General features: G+C 39.8%; 1 protein-coding gene across 1 annotated transcript in view; it reads left to right on the top strand.

The window, feature by feature from the left end:
• anapc1 (anaphase promoting complex subunit 1) overlaps positions 1-16,772 on the top strand; it is a 51,526-nt gene extending 34,754 nt beyond the window's left edge. The window contains exons 43-53 of the mRNA XM_083922420.1: positions 14-210; positions 4,128-4,214; positions 4,870-4,987; positions 7,227-7,304; positions 7,711-7,778; positions 7,998-8,136; positions 8,830-8,916; positions 11,655-11,750; positions 12,489-12,678; positions 15,156-15,287; positions 16,210-16,772. Of these exons, the coding sequence (XP_083778546.1) occupies positions 14-210; positions 4,128-4,214; positions 4,870-4,987; positions 7,227-7,304; positions 7,711-7,778; positions 7,998-8,136; positions 8,830-8,916; positions 11,655-11,750; positions 12,489-12,678; positions 15,156-15,287; positions 16,210-16,352 (1,335 nt within the window). The 3' untranslated portion in view covers positions 16,353-16,772. The remainder of the gene's footprint in view (positions 1-13; positions 211-4,127; positions 4,215-4,869; positions 4,988-7,226; positions 7,305-7,710; positions 7,779-7,997; positions 8,137-8,829; positions 8,917-11,654; positions 11,751-12,488; positions 12,679-15,155; positions 15,288-16,209) is intronic.
• The last annotated feature ends 1,021 nt before the right edge of the window (positions 16,773-17,793 follow it).

Genomic DNA, 17,793 nt, shown 5'->3' on the forward strand with positions numbered 1-17,793 from the left:
CTGGTTAAATTAGCAGACAGGTTACTACAACCTGCAGACTGGTCTGTCAATGATTCTGCTGGCGATGTCCATGGTGATGTCCGGCACCGGGAACCTGAAGGTGCTTCAGCTCTGTCGCTTCTTTCATAAGCGAACTGGTGGCGAGATGAACTACGGCTTCCACATGGCTCATCACATGGCACTGGGCCTGCTCTTCCTTGGAGGGGGCAGGTGAGACACCAAAAGTTCACACCATACAGGCACCTTTCTTTGCAGCAGCAGCCATTTAAATTCTATATTTGTGGTCAAAAACAACAACTGCTGGTCAGACAATATAAACAAACTGTTTGTTACAAAAATATGCAAATGACATAATCAAGAAACTGACACATTTATTTCTCAGATTTCCCACAGAAACAGAACTTTTTTAGCTGAGAACATGTTTGAATACTCATAATTATCCTTATTAATCCGTGTGATTTTTGCAACTCTTTTGAAATGACATATGGGCCAAAGTCGGGTACAGACAACACTGGTTCCTTTCCAAGTTTATGTCCGGTACTACCATTTACCCCCATTTATTTGAAGGATAAGACTGTTGTTCAAAAAGAAGTAAATTCCAGCTGCAGTTTAATTCAAATTTGGTGCTTTAGTGAGAATTTATGGCAGCAGGACTGTGCATGTGGGATTGACTCATCATAAACTACAGCACCAACCGACATTTTCTAGTATCAATTGAGGGTTGGCTTTGGTCTTTCATGAGTATTTTTGACAATAAGGAAAGCTTATTGCTGTGAACAAAGTGTCAGTAGTATCGGTTTCAAATTGAAATGCAAGCAAAAATGCATACAATTATTTGGTGAACACACAGGGGTTAATTATATTCAACGTGTATCCTGCATTATCCTGTAAGCCCACAAGACTTAAATTGCACACAGACACAAACACACTCACCAGATTTGGGACTGCTGTTTCTGGGAAGGACCAGGTATGCCACGTACGCGTACTGTGTGTGGGTTAGCCACACAAATACACACATGTCTCTTTTGAGTGCTGTTGTTTGCATAATGAATGGCATTTACACACAGGTCAGGTTCTTCCAACCACTGACTTTGGCCTCCGTTTTGGTAATAGAAACAAAGGCTCTCACTCTCTCATTACATATTGCAAAAGTTTTCCCCACCTACATCTGTAATCAGATGAACCGGTTGTTTTTATTCGGATCCTGTTTTGTTTTAGACCTGCCAGCTGAAAGCCCACGCGGCTGCAGGGACTCCGATTTAATGTCATGCACAGTATGTTGCTTGGTCTGCGGAGGTTAAAGTTCATGCTGGTGAGCAGACCCATGACATGTCATTGTTCCTTCATTCTCTCCCTCTGCTCATCTGTCAATCAGTCTTTTATCCGTTCCCATTGAAATTTTCTATTCACATTCGCTTTCCATTTTATCAATGCATCGCTGTCATTCTTTTTTGTCCCCATTCATTTTCACCTTTGCTTTTCCTCATGTGGCTGTTTTTCTTTTTTTTTTCTTCCTATTTCTGTTTGCTCAGTTACTTTCTCTTCCCATTTGTTCCTTTTTTTTTTAGCAGGAAACTGAAGTGAAAGTTAAGTTTTTCTACCCAAAGCCACACATGACATTTAGACTAGTGATAGCTACAGCACACTATAGATCTATATCAGCTTGTATGAATTATACCAAAGCCAGACAGTGGCTTTGCATGCCCTTCCCCTGTTTGCATCGGCTTCTTGTGATTGCTCTGGTTTTATCCCAATTCTAAATAATATTTGAGGTATTATAATACTTCTGCCATTGCCTTTGACCAAAATGCTGGCCTCAACTGGAGTTGGTCCCTGGACGCTGCCCACTTCTCCTAAAATAATGTAAAAGTTAGAGGACAAACTTTCCCACAGGGACTGAAAAAGTATAACTTCACACATATTTATATAAAGTAGAAAACTAAGATTTCTTTTCCTGCATACTGGAAGTGGAAAATGTCGAGGACAGCATAAAAAAAGTGACTCAGAAGAACGGGTTGTAAGCCAGAAATCCTCCTCTTAACAGCTCCATCGTCCTGTTATTGTAGCGAGAGTGGACCTGACCCTGAAAGCAGGAAGTTTCTGTTTGTAATGCTGCTGTTAGTCCGTTTGAAAGTTGTTAAGTTGCAGATTTTATTTAACCAAACCATTGATGCCTCACAGTTTGACTAAGGTGCTTTAACATAGCTGTGAGACGTATTTAACCATATTTGGTAAAGAGAGAGCAGTGATTTCCAAACTTTTTGGCTTAAAATGGTTGCTTTTAATTTTTAAAATGACAACTGATGTAGCAAAATGTCGATCAATTATTTGTTTCAGCTCCAGTCTTGTAACTCACTCTTAGAGTTACCAGACTTTCAGTTAAGGTTTTCCTTCTTCTCAGCTGTCAAGTGGAGCAGAATACTTCCTCTTTCAGTATGGTAACATTGGTTGGACCTTTTTGTATACATGAAGTGACCACCAGAAGAGGTTTGTTTGGAACAAAATAGCTGAACACTCATTTTTTTTTTTTGTTCTAGCCCCTACATTTTAAAAAATGAAGGTTAATTTAATACTGATAACAGAGATTTCGTAAGGTGGTCTGTCGTCAGCCTTAGACAATTCTGAAACAAGAGTCGATTCTCAAAATGTCTCCAGCTATTTGATAGAGCTGTAACCATTAATCGATTAGTTTTCAAATGTTAAATTAAACACCAACTATTTTGATAATTGATTAATTGGTTTGGATTTTTTTTATTTCATCAAAAAAGTACAAAATTCTCTGGTTCCGGCTCCTTAAATGTGAATATTTTCTAGTGTCTTTACTCCTCTACGACTAGTAAACTGAATATTTTTGAGTTTTGGAATAAACAAGACATTTGAGGACGTCATGTTGGGCTTCAGGAAACACTGGTCGACATCTTTTATCATTTTCGGGCATTTTCATGGACCTAACAACTCGATTAATTTTGAAAATAATCGGCAGATTAATGAAAATCAGTTGGAATGAAAATAATTGTTAGTTGCAGCACTGCTATGGGATACCAATGCAGTACCAGTTAAAGATGGTAGCAGTATGTTATTTTAATTATTTTACACTCTTCCAACCATCAAAATGGTCAATTTAACATCGCTCATTCATTATTCGCTGTTCATTCCTCAGTGCTGATGAATTTTGTCCAGATTTGCTCAAAAATAAAACTGTTTATCTTCACTGTGCAAGTCTCTGCTTTAGGTTATTTTAACTAAAAACTTTTTAAAGAATGTAATATTCTGTGTGGTAAAGGCTCATAAAAACATGCCCCAAGCAGCCATTTAATTGAAGAGCAACGACCTTTACCTCAGTTGACCGTTATTAAATACTCTCACGTAACCTTCCTTGTAAAAAGCAACCTTCATTATCAACTTTATCATAATGGCTCAATTACTGAAAGCACTCTTCACTACCAACTATTATGTTTAAGAGGCTCTGTTGTGATGTGTAATGACGTTAACTAGACACACACCTGCTTCTGCTAACAGAGAGCAGAGGGTTTATAAAAAAGAGTTGTATTTGGAGCCGTACATCTTTTAAAACTTGCTCTATATTGACTTTACTTTGTGTTATGCTGTAAGTGCAGGATGAGAAAGGCATTCTGCATTTACTGTGATCATGACAGTCGTTGGTGGGTTTCAACTTCGTTAGTGCTCTATTGGGTCATAACGATAAGTCGTTGAAAAAAGGAGGTCTAAGACACCACTTAGCTCCAATTTACAATGCTGCCCTTTTCATCCCTACCCAGTAGATTCAACAATCTAACCTCAAAGAACAACTGTTTACAAATGGCCACCTGTGACCCCAACCACTGTCGCTATGACCCAGTAGAGCACTAACGAAGTTAGATACCTGGATCTCCACACCGCACCACACTGAAATTGCTTTGGGGACTTAATGGTCCGATTTGTTTATCAACTCTTTTATCGATTCCTGATTAATTTACTGTGTGGAAAAAAAAAGTCAACCTACACAGGTTTTCTGCATCGTGCGTGCGTGTGTGCGTGCTTGTTTGTTTGTGTGTGTGTGTGCGTGTGCGTATGTGAGAGAGTGTATTTTCAGTATTTGTGATGTTTGATTTTCTCTGTTACTGTAGGTACACCCTGAGCACCTCCAATTCAGCCATCGCTGCTCTGCTGTGTGCCCTGTACCCACACTTCCCTGCTCACAGTACTGACAACCGGTGAGACCGACGCACACATACACACACCTGTTGCATGTTATGATCCAAAGACTTCCAAAAGGAGGAGATAGATATGTATGAGGATGTGAACATTGTAAATCTTCAATTGGTGACGGACAACCAACTGAATCTGAAATCCGAATTACAAATTATTTGCAATTACTGCTTGTTTTGTGCTCGTAAATGCACAAGTTGTACATTGTCCTCAACATAAAATATCCTGTCCAGTGGGGCTAGCTTGTATTAAAGGATTAATCTAACAAATCTAGTTTTGAAGTCTGATTTTTGAAAAAAATGGCATTTAAAATGTAGAAATGTACATGTTGTCAAAGCATGTAATATTTTTCCCACAAAAAAATCCTGAAAGTGTAGAAAAACCTTTTAAACAATAAATACACCATCATTAGACTAAAACTGCCAACGTCTTCTTGGAAACTAGTTAAAGTGGCTCTTTCTAGATGTAGGGTGAGACATCCAATTTATTAAATGGTAGGTCTAATGGAAAGTTTTGGATTACGTTACGCTTGTTTATAGTGGTTTGGTACAGGAGAACAACATGACTGTTATTGTCTGCATGTATGGCTGTGTCTATCTTTATTTGATTCAATACCTGTGTACTGTAATCAAAAGCTGAGTGTTGCTCTTGTTGCTGCAGCTACCACCTGCAGGCCCTGCGTCACCTGGCTGTGCTGGCTGCTGAGCCACGCCTGCTTGTTCCCGTGGATGTAGACTCCCTGAAGCCCTGCTATGCCCTCTTAGAAGTCACCTACAAGGTTTGTCGAGCATTTCTCATGAGCTGCCCATGTCCTTGAGCAAGACACTTGTCCCAATGCTGCTGTGTAGAAGCTGTATTTGTTGTTGAAATTGTGTCATAAAGGGTGTTAAAAAATCAAATTGAAGCAACCAAGGTTATTATATCTCTAGATTATTATATGGATTAGAGGTTATTCCTGCCCACAGATTGTATATTTCACCATGAACATTAGCCCTGTGTTCTCATAATACTGTTAAATCAATACAATTTCCTGTATTATAGCATGCACTTTGACCTCCTCTCTCTCATTCTCATAAAATTGTCCATTTGCTGTACTTCCTCTTTACAAGCTATTTTACATGAAACCATGCACACGAACATGCTAACACGAACTGTCGTGTGTTCTATGTGCTAGTTTCAAGTCATCATGACGTGCAAGTAAAGCATGCCTGTCCAGCGCGTTCTGCTTTTTTATTTCCATCGCTGGTGTCTGCTGGGCGCCTTCCTCAAGCTCACACTTGTTGAGGTGTAACTAATGCAACTTTCTTACACCATTCAGCCCATTTATTAGAATTAGTGAACTGTCACTGTACAAACAACTACATTGGTGGCATCTCGTGCACATTCATGCTTCAATGTTTAAGAGCATTCGTTTTGTACAAACTCCATAAATACACGCATAAACACATGACAAGATCTAGACAAGAACAGTTGTCGAGAACGAGGAAATGAAAATATAACACAAATGAAATAATTACTACACGGTGGACAATAAGAACACACTGGTACATGACCCAGAAACAGATGTGAGTGTTTACTTTTGATCATATCAACTAGATTGTTGGGTCTTTCAAGTAATTTAAAAAAAAAATATTCACATTTTTGCAGTAATAAACTGTTCAGGATTGCTGAGAAAAAAATTAGCTTTTCAAATCCAAAAACATTCCAGTGAAACCAACAAAGAGTTCTGGTTCCACTTTGTTCTGCCAGTTCTGCAGAGGACTGCACCACATTGGTTCAGACTTCCGGTCTTGCATGACCGACCTTGCACAAGACTAGAATGTGTCCATTCATTTTGGCCACAGTTATGTAATTTGGATCATACGCACTCTGTCACGACCGTTACCATGTGAAGCAGGAAGCAGACCTACACTCGCAGCTGGTACTGATGCCCCATTTCCATTTTTAGAGACACTTTTTCAAAAAAAGCATGAAAGCAACCATCTGTTATAATGTTCGGCTGGAAAATTAGATGCTTAGATGAAAATAACTTTAGATGTTTTTCTAGTGTTCCATATTTACTCAGCTATTATTTTCCTCCCGTCAGTCTGTGGTGCCCCAGCATTTCCAAACATGTGCATTCGGCAGCCTTTGTTGCACTACAGTAGCTGTGACTTTACAGATACAGTAAATAGCTCCTGAATTACAGGACATGCATTTCTAAATCTGTAGCTTTTAGCTCTGTAGATGTGCTTATTTTAGAAGGTTTTGTTGAGGTATTTTGATTGCAAGCCTTACTTATTTTGCAAGAACCATCTGACAGAGACATTACTGTATGTGTTTCCAAATTCATCTTTAAAGCTTTCAGTAAGCAGTTGGCCATTGTGGTTGTGTGCTAAAACAGAATGTGTGGCCTTTAAAGAAAATGGGAAGCACTGAGGAGAATAGAAGTGTGTATATCCAGTGAATATCCTGGTATTCCAGTTTTTCCATATATTAAGGATGGAAGAAAGGTCAAAGATAGGAGGTTGTTGTCCACAGTGAGGACAACATGACAGCATTCTTCACTTCAAATTAATTCTAAGCAGAAAGATCAGCTTGACAGTGTTAACATCCTTGGTCATTATGTTGCTCCTTGTGTGAGATATATGCGAACATTCATACATGTTGTATATGCTGTATAAGAGCCTTTTAACTAGAATAACTAAAATATACATATATATATATATAACCCTACAAAGACTCAAAGAGACCAATCACCTTGAAATAAATTGAAAATAATTCATTATTTTAACATTTGGGGAGTGCCATCCCTCAGGAGTCAGTTTTTTCTGCTGTTCTGCTGCTTCTTAGTAATGTTATGTGTAAGTAGAGTAAGCTGCTTAATTGCTACATGAGCAATACTTTGGGTATGTCTACATATCGGTGCTTTTTGATCCAACTGTAATGTGTTTGTAGATTTTACAGTTTAACTTTAAGCTGTGAGAATGTGAAACTCTTTGTTGTGCATGTTGTAACGATGCAGTTTTCTGCTTCAGGAGACCAAGTGGTATGATGAGACGACGGTAGAATTGATGGCTCCCACCATGCTTCCCGAGCTTCACCTCCTCAAAAGGGTAAAGCCTGAGAACAACACTTCACTGCTGGAAACTAGACTGTTCAGTGTAGGGATGGGAATTAAAAAGATGTAATTCTAACGCCACGCTTTGGACCGTTTCTTCCGCTCCATAGTGACTCCTTTATATTTCAAGTTTCCAGTAGCGTAGATGCATTACTGAGTTTGATGTCATTGTTTTGCAATGTGCAACTCCCAGAAAAATACACTTGGAGGCATACGATTTTAACCGTTCTCAACTGGAACCGGTTCTCGATCCCCATCCCTAGTGTAGAGTATTGTTAATGCACAAAATATTATAGGGAAATTCATTTTGTCATTTTGCTACCCTGATGATTGAAAATCACACACACCTTGATTTATTCTTCCTTTTTTTTTTTTTATTTGTGTTTATTTATTGATTGCAGGTAAAGGTGAAGGGACCACGATACTGGGAACTGTCCGTAGACCTCAGCAAAGAAACACAGCATCTAAAGTAAGTATAGAGTGAAATTACAGTCATCCGTTTTAAACTTCATCACTCACATTAAACCTCTAAATACACAAGTGTTGGATAGTGAGCGACCACCTTCGTCCTTTTGTGCCACAGATTGATTAGTGGAACCCAGGCGGAAGCTCTGATCTCATGTATTGACTCATTGGTCATCAAACGTAAAGGGTAATCTCTCTCTATATGTGTGTACGTCTCCCTCAGGTCCATCCTGTCCAGAGATGGTGTGCTGTATGTGAAACTACGGGCCGGCCAGCTGCCTTACAAAGACGACCCTCAGGGCTGGAAGAGCTTGCTGGCTTCCACCGTCAACCATCGCAACTCAGGAGTCAGAGCTTTCAAGGTAAACACACGGAGACACATGAAACTTCCATCATTATAAGTCCATTTAGGTGCTGTAGAGTTGATCTGGTGGTGATCTAGTCTGCATATATACTTTATTATCATCTTTGTCTGATCAAGCCTCAGTTGTTTCATTACTTACACTTCCTGCTGAAAATGTTCCAACAAAAAAAGAGCACAAAATTGCAGTTTATATCACTTGTAGTGTTTGTTTTTGCTTTTAATTCAACATTTCCTTTATTAACTGGATTTGGAGCCAACAACACATTTTAAGAAATACGTCTGCAAAATAACCGTCTATAAATAGAAGTGAGTGGAACTGAATTGACCCCATCCCCAGTGGCTGGCGTCCGGTCTTGGCAGGTTGTCACTACAGGTTTTAACAGGCAGCTGTGTGGTTGACAGATTATTACTGGTTTCCTCATGGCCTCAGTGTACGCTATCAATACACCTGCAAGTCTGGAGGGGGGACAAAGCAAAATACTCATTATTTATTCCACCACCTGTCCTCGCTGTCCTTTCTTCCTTTGAGCTTTTTGTTTTTATGCATTCATCTTTCCTTCCTTTCTTCCTTCTCTTGACTGCATCTCTTTGTACTCTTTTATTCCTTTCCCACCGCTTACTCTTCTGTGACTTACGTATTTTGTGTTGGTTCATGTCAATAATTGTACAATACCCTCTCATTTTTCTGCAGCCTGAAGCCATCTCTACATTTACCTCAGAGCCTGCCTTGGTCTCTTTCGCAGAGTTCTTCTGTAAAACACCTGAAGAAATCAAACATGTGAGTTTAACACACAGACGTAGATGAATGTGAACTTTGAAGCCAGTTTTGCTCCTTGATTGCCGTAGCAGCCTTATTACTGTCCCGATAGAGCCTGTGGCTTGTTTGACTACGCGAGTCTGTTGACGGTTTTACCAGTCTAAAATAATGTATTATACTTTTTTATTCATCATTCAGCTTAAATTTTGAATACCATGAACCTAGGATTGCTAGCAAACTAATGACTCACAAAATGAGTTGCACCATTACAACTTAAGGAATGTCTTGGTGAGTAAGGACTTTAGTGATGTGTAAATTGGTTGTTGGAAACGTCTGTAGCGCCGCCCAGTCAATATAAACCCTCAGTATAAACAAGGAAGTCACTGTGGCATCACAAGCTATAACATAACTTACAAATATAACAATTCTCGGGGGACAATCGATGTATTAAACTTAACTGTCAATCCATGGTCAATGTAGCCATTGCTTGATTTATTTATACAGTCAAATGGAGAAATAGTTTAAGAGTAAATAGTGATCATGCAGTCTAGAATGAGTGGGAAATATCCTTACGCCAACCAATTTAAAATGACAAAGAATTGTGTTCTTTTTATTGGGGTGAAGTCTAGTTAAAACATCCCACTTTACATGATAAATATACAACATTTTAATACAAAGACGGTATTTTTGGAATGATTCATTACAACAAAACAACAAACAATAAAGATGAGTTGGTATGTATTTGTCCTGGCTAAAATCTTCATATACAGTAGGAATCATATTCAAACAACTATTAGTCAGAATTGGGTGACTGTGGCTCAGTGATAGAGTGGGTCGTCCTCCATTCGAAAGATTGGTGGTTTGATCTCCGCCTCCCCCCGTGCACATGTCGAAGTGTCCTTGGGCAAGACACTGAACCCCGAATTGCTCCTAGTGCTGCGCATGGGTGTGTAACTGTGGTGTGAATGATTAGATCAGATGGTCTGTAGATGTCCATCAGTGTGAATGTCTGTGTGAATGGGTGAATGTGACAAACACTGTGAAAGCGCCTTGAGTAGTCAGAAGACTAGAAAGGCGCTATATAAGTACAAGTCCATTCACCAGAAGTGCTCATCTGTGATCTCTAGATAAATGGTATCTCTTGCGTTTCTGAATAACATTAAACACACTTGATGTTTCTGAATAAAATTGATATATGCCATAACCAGTTATTCCACAAATATCCACGTCATCTGCCAGTAAAGACGAATTAGAAGTAAAAGCAAATAAGAGGGGTTGACCAGACTTTCTGTGTGTTTTTATGTGTTTTTTACGTAATAAATGACGCATTGAAACATGTGTCTGGATTAGCTAACAAGTTTCCAAGGTTCAACATGTCTGTGGTCTTGATAGAGATCTTGGAAACAGTCTGAGAAACACATTCAACCATGACTTTTCCTCAAAATGCCAATAAACAGATTTGTGAACAAGATTTATAGAGAAAAGAAAGCTCTGCCTCAAAACCCTTGGAAACTTGGAAGCTGATTGAATTCTTTTTTTCAGGCTCTTTAAATGTAGAGCATGCACTGCAGATATTCTCAGCTTTAAATACAACTTTATATGTTAAGTACATGTCATACACTGGGTAATTTCAAGAGTTTAAATAGATTATATAGATGGCCGTGACTAATGCTTTATCTGCTTGTTAATCACTTGACTCCTATTTTCTCAGTAAAGAGGCTGCTTCAGGTTAATTAGTTGAATTGCACAGATGTGCAGGTCACTGGTTTCAGCTCGAACAGTGAAATGGAAGAAAATTAGTCCTTCTGTAGCGTAGCGTTCTGTAATTGAATTTAACGACATGGCAATATTTTTGTCCTTCCATTGCATTCATAAACCTTCAAAGTGAAAAATGAAAGTCATTCATTTTGTTTATTGGAACCCTGTTCAGAAAGCATAAACTCAAATGCACTTGCTGGTTAGAAGTAGTGTTTGCAGTTAAATACCAAAAACATTATTGAAATAGAAACGTAGCTGGGGAAAAGATAGTTCAGGATGCTTGCATGCAAATCCATCATATTTTCTGCATCTGATACGTTATAATCTCAAAATGGAGAAGTGCAAAATGTTTCACCATCATCCATATCGGAATGCAAAATAGAGACGGAAAATGAATTAATTGGGGCGGCAGTAGTTCAGTCCATAGGTGACTTGGCTGGGAACCGGAGGGTTGCTGGTTCGAGTCCCTGTGTGGACCATGAATAGAGCATGGACTGGTGGCTGGAGAGGTGCCAGTTCATCTCCTGGGCACTGCCGAAGTGCTGTTGAGCAAGGCACCGAACCCCCAACTGCTTGGGGCGCCGGTCACTGGCAGCCCCCTCGCTCTAACCTCCTCCATAATTGCATGTATGCAAGTCCTGTCTGTGCATGTGTGTGTATTTCGGGCCTGTGTGTGTAAAATGAAAATTAATAATAGAGTGAAAATTGAATTTCCCCATTGCGGGACAAATAAAGGAATTCTTCTTCTTCTAATTATGATAAAAAATGTAAAATGTAACACACCAAAACCAGCTGTGGAGTATTAAAACTAAAACAATTAAAAACTGCAGCTGGTAAAAAAAAACATACATTAGCTGTTTATTTAGGCTTTATTTGCTGTCAAGCACTCATCAACATATTGTCAAAATCTTATTTTAGGGAGAATTTCTACAGTATAATGTACGAACCAACCTGTTTGTGTTTTTGAACACGTACTGACTCAGTCTGTGTTGTGTTTGCAGAAGGATGATACTCTCGTGTTGTTCTCGGCGATGCTGTATGAATGTGTGACGCAGGAATGTCCAGAGATGCTGCCCACGTATATTGCTATCGAGCAGGTAACACACACTCACACACTCACACACACAAACACACACACACAGATTTGTTCGCTGATCCTGTTGAATTAGTCCTCCTATCTATTATCTTTGTTCCAGCTTTTATAGTGCCATTACATTACCAAGCAACAATAATGAAGAAATGTGGATAAATTCATTAAATAACGGCAGATTTCACTCTGATACATTACTTCTTGTTAGATTTGTCTCCAAATTGATTTTCATACTTTAAATAAATTAACTGAATCAATTTAAAAATGTCAATGCTTTGGGGAACGATTGGAAAAACATTAAACATGCTTGTGGAGAAAATTATATCTTTTAAGCCCTGTGAAGATTAGTTAAATGCAAAGTGTATTGATATGTCAAGCAGTAGAGTCTGATGGCTCTGGTTGCTGTTTTGTTTTACTTTTATATGTTTCTACACCAACTATACTCCTTTTATCAACATACTGTTTCTCTATTTGACATTACAGAACTGCTTTTATAGACTTTCACCAAGGCCAAAATACAGAGATATTACATGGCTTAAACTGGAATTATACTCCTGAAGAGATGCATGTAAATATCTTTGCAGAGAAGGGTGTCATTGGTCGGTCGCAGAGACTCGCTTTTATTTTCAAACAACAATCAATGGAGATACACTTACATATGAAAACCTAAAGTCACTGGTAGAGATCAAAATCCATTCTGCCCATGTGATTGCTGGTTAACCTGTGTTGTGGCTGGTGCTGCTAGGTGGTGGTTGCTCTGCGTCGGGGAGACCTGCTGCAGACCTTCCCCTTGTGGCAGATGCGTCTGGTGGTGGAGTTGTGGGACAGCAGGGTGCTGCGGGGTCCCGCTAACCATCATGATGCTCTGCTCACCTCTGAGTTTCTGCCTGTCATGAAGAACATGGTGGATGTAGCACTGGACAACTGGCTCAAAGGTGAGGAGGAACAAACGCGGTGGTGATATCAATGGGTGAATTCTGACACTCTCCTACCTCAAAAATGTATCTATGTCAGGACTACCATTAACCCCTTGCATCAGGTATACTGTAAATGCAGGATAAAAACAGCACTGAGAAGACAGAACTAACAGAACATTCAACCAGTAAAGTAAGCCTTAAAGCAGCAACCAGTACCCTCCCAATATGTCCTCCTGTTCCCCTGGTACCTGGATGATAAACAAGTTAGAAGCTCAGTTATTCCACTGTAGCTTGTCATTTAATGATGAACTACAAACGTAATGGGCAGATACATCTATATTTGAATGTGCAATCTACCAATATTGAGGATAAAGTGACACAGAAACAAGCTGCAACCTCCAGGTCTGAGAAATGAAGCCATTGTTGCAGTTCATCGAGTGGTCACTTGAGCCTGACTCTAAAACTGAGCAAATCCAAATAGAGCTCATGTTAAAATGCTTCTGTTTACAGCCTGGTACAAAAAACGTGTCTGCAGCCTTTGGTGTCTATAACTTATTTCACTATTCATGACAACTGTACTGGGTGTATAAAATAAATTCTGCTTTGAGTGGAAGGTGGCTAAGGGGCACAGGAGGCTAACTTTAGCCGCCAGCTGTCTGTCTGACTGCTACAGTCACAACACCTCAGCTCTCGGTTTGTTTTTGGTTTTGGTGCACGGATGATAGACTTACTCACTGGAAAATTGTGTTTGTGCCTTTTATTTGTGTTAGTTACTGACCAAGGGACACCTTTAGGTAGTCGACTCAAATCTCTGTATACAGGCTGGTGCCCTCGGCTTTAATCCCCGGCGAAGTAGTCTAGCTGGCCCAGGGGTCTGCAACCCGCGGCTCCTGGGCCCCATGCTGCTCTTCACTCCTTTTTAGTGGCTCCCTGTAGCTTTTGCCAAAACCAGCACCTTTCCCTGCTAATCTTGAGTTTCTGACCTGCGCTGTCAGTATGCTAACCATGGGTAAACCCCCCCAAAAAACCTGATCGGAGGAGAATAGAGTGTTGCGTGGAGAGATCAGTTTGCTTTCACTACCAACAACATTTTATAGGTAATAATAATCATAATAGTAATAGGAATGAAATGTCAACCGTTTTCTTTATTTTTGTTCTATAATTTCATAAATGCAACAAACTGTAGTTTTTTTGTATATGTCATATAACTATATATACAACTTTATAAGCTGTGAAATCAAATATGTTTTACGGCTCCAGGCAAATCTGACTTGCTGAAGAGGGGGCAAAATGGCTCTTTTGAAAGTAAAGGTAGCAGACCCCTGAGCTAGCCTCTTAGGGGAGCATACCTATGTTCCCCTGGTCCTATGTTCCCCTGGTCCTATGTTCCCCTGGTCCTATGTTCCCCTGGTCCTATGTTCCCCCGGTCCTATGTTCCCCGCTTTGTATGTTACCGGAGAACCCCCGCTTTTTACAGAAAGGGTCCTATGATCCCCAGTCTGTTGTTTTTTCCACAAATAGTGCCGAATTCCACGGCAAATAGGTCTATGTAGACCCTAACACTACCCCCTAACCCTGACCCTAACCCTAACAAAATGCCAAATTGAATCAGCGAAGGCACAGGCTTATGTGACCCGTGGAACATAGGCCTGCTTCTTTGACTTTGCTAGCTTGGTAGCAATTAGAACTAATTAGCATTTCTTTACATAATTCATTTTTCATGAAACAAAAAGTCAAAAGAGTATTTCTCAGGCTGGGTGTGTTTCAGCTTGATTTCCCGTACAGGGTGTAGCATAATAATGTTGGACAGTCTTTGTGTATACTCAAACAAACACATTCCATCACTAACTTGCAGACACACGCACACACACACACATTTACAGTAAAACATGCACACTGAGAGGCGTGGGAAACAGGTGAAGTTGTTGGATGACACTGTGATCCTGTAGACAGTTCAAACATGCCTTCACTTTCATGTTTTACGAAGCCTCATGGCTCTGGCAGACATTTCAAAGGAAATCCAAACTAACTTGACCTCAGACGTCAGGAATGTTGCTGTTCTCTGGAACTCACCCATGATTGAAATGTGGGTTTAGATTTGTCCTTGTTATTTTTATTAGGATTCTTGTTTGCACTAACATGGTTGAATAGGGCATGCCAAGTTCGTTTTTTGTTTTTTTCATTTTAGTTAAGGTCGTTTTGGTTTCATATTTAGACTAAATTAATTCAGATTAAGGCATTGTAATTCTTATGTCAAGTGCTTCCCCCCTGTTCTTGACAAGTACTAGTACACAGTTGTAAAAGCAAACATGTTTGATCAAATGTTTTTGCGTCTTAAAGTCTGTCAACACTTTCCTGTCTGCGTTTCTTTATCTTACGTTCAATCAGGCAATTTGACTTGTATTTCTAAACTGTTAGAAGTTACTTATTTTAATGACAGCTATGGGTAGACAACTAAAAAGATGTGTTTGTCTTGTGTGTATTTTCTCTCCTAGACAACAGCTCAGTGTTAAGATCCTACATGAGGGGCGAGGCCCTCCCGAAGAACGCCCAGTCCATCGTGTTGGCCTGCTTCCTGGTGTACCGCTCCATCCCCTGCCTCAGGAACACACACATACAGCTGGAGAGTAAGATAAACACATGTTCTCTCAAAACTGCCTCCACAGCTGCATAATTACATCTAAACACTCTGGATACCTGTTCATACACACTGCAGCAGGAATATAGCTCTCGTGTACAGCTTTTTAAATATCACTGCTATCGTGTTAAGTAACTAAGTACATTTATTCAAGTGCTGTACTAACGCGCAGTTTTGTGGGTACTTTCCGATTCATGCTTCACTACATTTTAGAAGAATATTGTGTTCTTTACTGCAGTCTATGCGACAGCTGTAGTTACTATTTATTCTTCAGATTGAAGATTAAACCAGTCGTTCTCAACCTTTATAGGTTTCATGTGTCAACAGTTCCAACAAAAAATAGAATTAGTATCAACAATTTAATAATATAACGTTTAATTATATATCTATTACAGGGACATCTTACTGCCATAGAAGAGAGTATATGGTCAATATTTTAATACTGTACATTTCAGCCTTTCCTAGAGAGACTGAGACACTTTCTTTGATCATGATATCATATTACTCTGTAATTATCTTTATAAGTGAACTGTATGAACTAGACTGCAGACTGGAGTCTCTAATAACCTTGACAAACACAGTGACAGCTGACTCATTGCCTTCTCTCACGGCGCTGCAGATTTATAAACACATCGGTCGCCTGCACCCAGGTACTGTTTCATCGTCAAACAAGACTCCATTCATAAGCAGAATAGCCATGTCAGGTCTGGCGGCGTCCCTTCCAAGGCAATGGAAGTGGAAACACTGCATTTGGTATACTAGTACCTTTACTTAAGTAAACAATTTAAGTATGTGTCCCATTCCTGTACTACTTTAATTAAATTGCATAATCCACTCTCCTTCAGCCAAGTCCTATCCCAACATCCTGTTCATACAAAACTCGTCTGAAACTCTGTTCTCTCTCCCTGCAGGCTGCAGCTCACTTGGGGATTTATTGTCTCGTAGCAGCCAGTTGCGCATCCCTCTCAGAGACCTGCTGAGGCTGGTTCCCGTCCTGCTGGGCTCCGCGTCCGGAGCACAGACACTGCTGGGCTTCCCTCAGCAAGCCTTTTGATCCCAATGCTCAGTACTAGTCAACTGGCTAGTAACCTCTGAGGTGCAGTTCATAGCCTTATGTTCCCACTGTGAGCTCAGGTAGGACAGATAACTGATTTCTACCTGTAACACCTGCTGGTGTGTGCGTCGAGTGGGACCAAATGTAACCATAAGAGGTCTTCTGACGTGGCTGCCCTGCCTCTGAAAAGAACTGTCTGGAAAATGCAGACTTTGTTTTCCTTCTCAGCCACTAATAACTAATGTTAGAGTTTTGTAATATAATATTTCTATTTAGTTTTTTTTTTACCGCATAAAAAAAGTTTAGGCTGATGTAATGATGGCACTACATGTAACATTTCTGTGGTACAATTAATCCAGCATGGGGACTTTATTTTTGGGTACCACTTGCTCAAAAGTCCAGCAGAAGACAACTTTTCTTCTCGGCCAAACAAGGACAAAAAGGACTGGTGAGGTCAAAATGAAAGGAATGGCTGTAGTCGTTTCAGTGTCCATGCTGCCTGTGGGGGTTCTCCTGAGTTCAGGCCACTGTGTTGTGAAGACGAGAAGACAGAGGCAAGACAATAAAATAGAAAAGTACCTGCACACCTCATGAATACTGTGGTTTATTCTGTGTCTTGATATTTCCCCATGAGGTTCAGTCAACCAGTTCTTGCAGGAACCAGGACATCAGCCTCTTTTATTGTTTGGTTGGGTTTGTAGTGTTAGTATGGCCACTACTTTAAAGAAACACTTTTGGAAAGCACATGCATTTCATGGGTGTTTTTTTATATTTCTGACAAAGACCAGCTGACGTCTTGCTGCTCGGTGAAGAGAAATGCACTCTCCTTTTTTGTTTTTCTGTATTCTCTCATTAGCTGAAACTGGTCAGGCTTCTTGTGTTGTTTTGTGTACTTAACCCAGCTGTCTGTTGTGGTGCCAACGTTGCTGCCACCTATGGTCAAGATGAAGGTCTTTTGAAGTGAGTCACAGATCAAATTACTCTGTGTGTTTGTTTGGGGTGTTTCCCAGCATGGATGGAGTCCACGTCCTCCACAGATAAGACGGAATATACTCAACTTCTGCACATCAGTTGGCTTGTTTTTGTCTCTTACACTTAATGACTTAAATAAACCAAATAATGCCTTTAAATGTCTTTGTGAATCTCTATGGCAACTCTGAAACTTTGATCCTCTGGCATGGGCTATGAACAAAACTACCTGCTTCTAATGTTCAATGCCATTTAGGCTCTTTGAAGAGTTGTACAACAAAAGACCAAGTTCATAAAAACACAATTTACAGAGATTTTGTAACTATATATTGGCTCACAAAAGAAAATTAAAAGTGTCAACACAGCTGGCAAGGCCCAAATCTTTATATTAAGGACTAAGTCAGTCCAAATTTCAAAAGGCATCTATATAAAGTAATTTTAGTCTTTACTAGGCATATTACCACAGGGCAAT

Source organism: Echiichthys vipera (assembly GCF_963691815.1).
Source record: "Echiichthys vipera genome assembly, chromosome: 11".
NCBI classification, from domain to species: Eukaryota; Metazoa; Chordata; class Actinopteri; order Perciformes; family Trachinidae; genus Echiichthys; species Echiichthys vipera.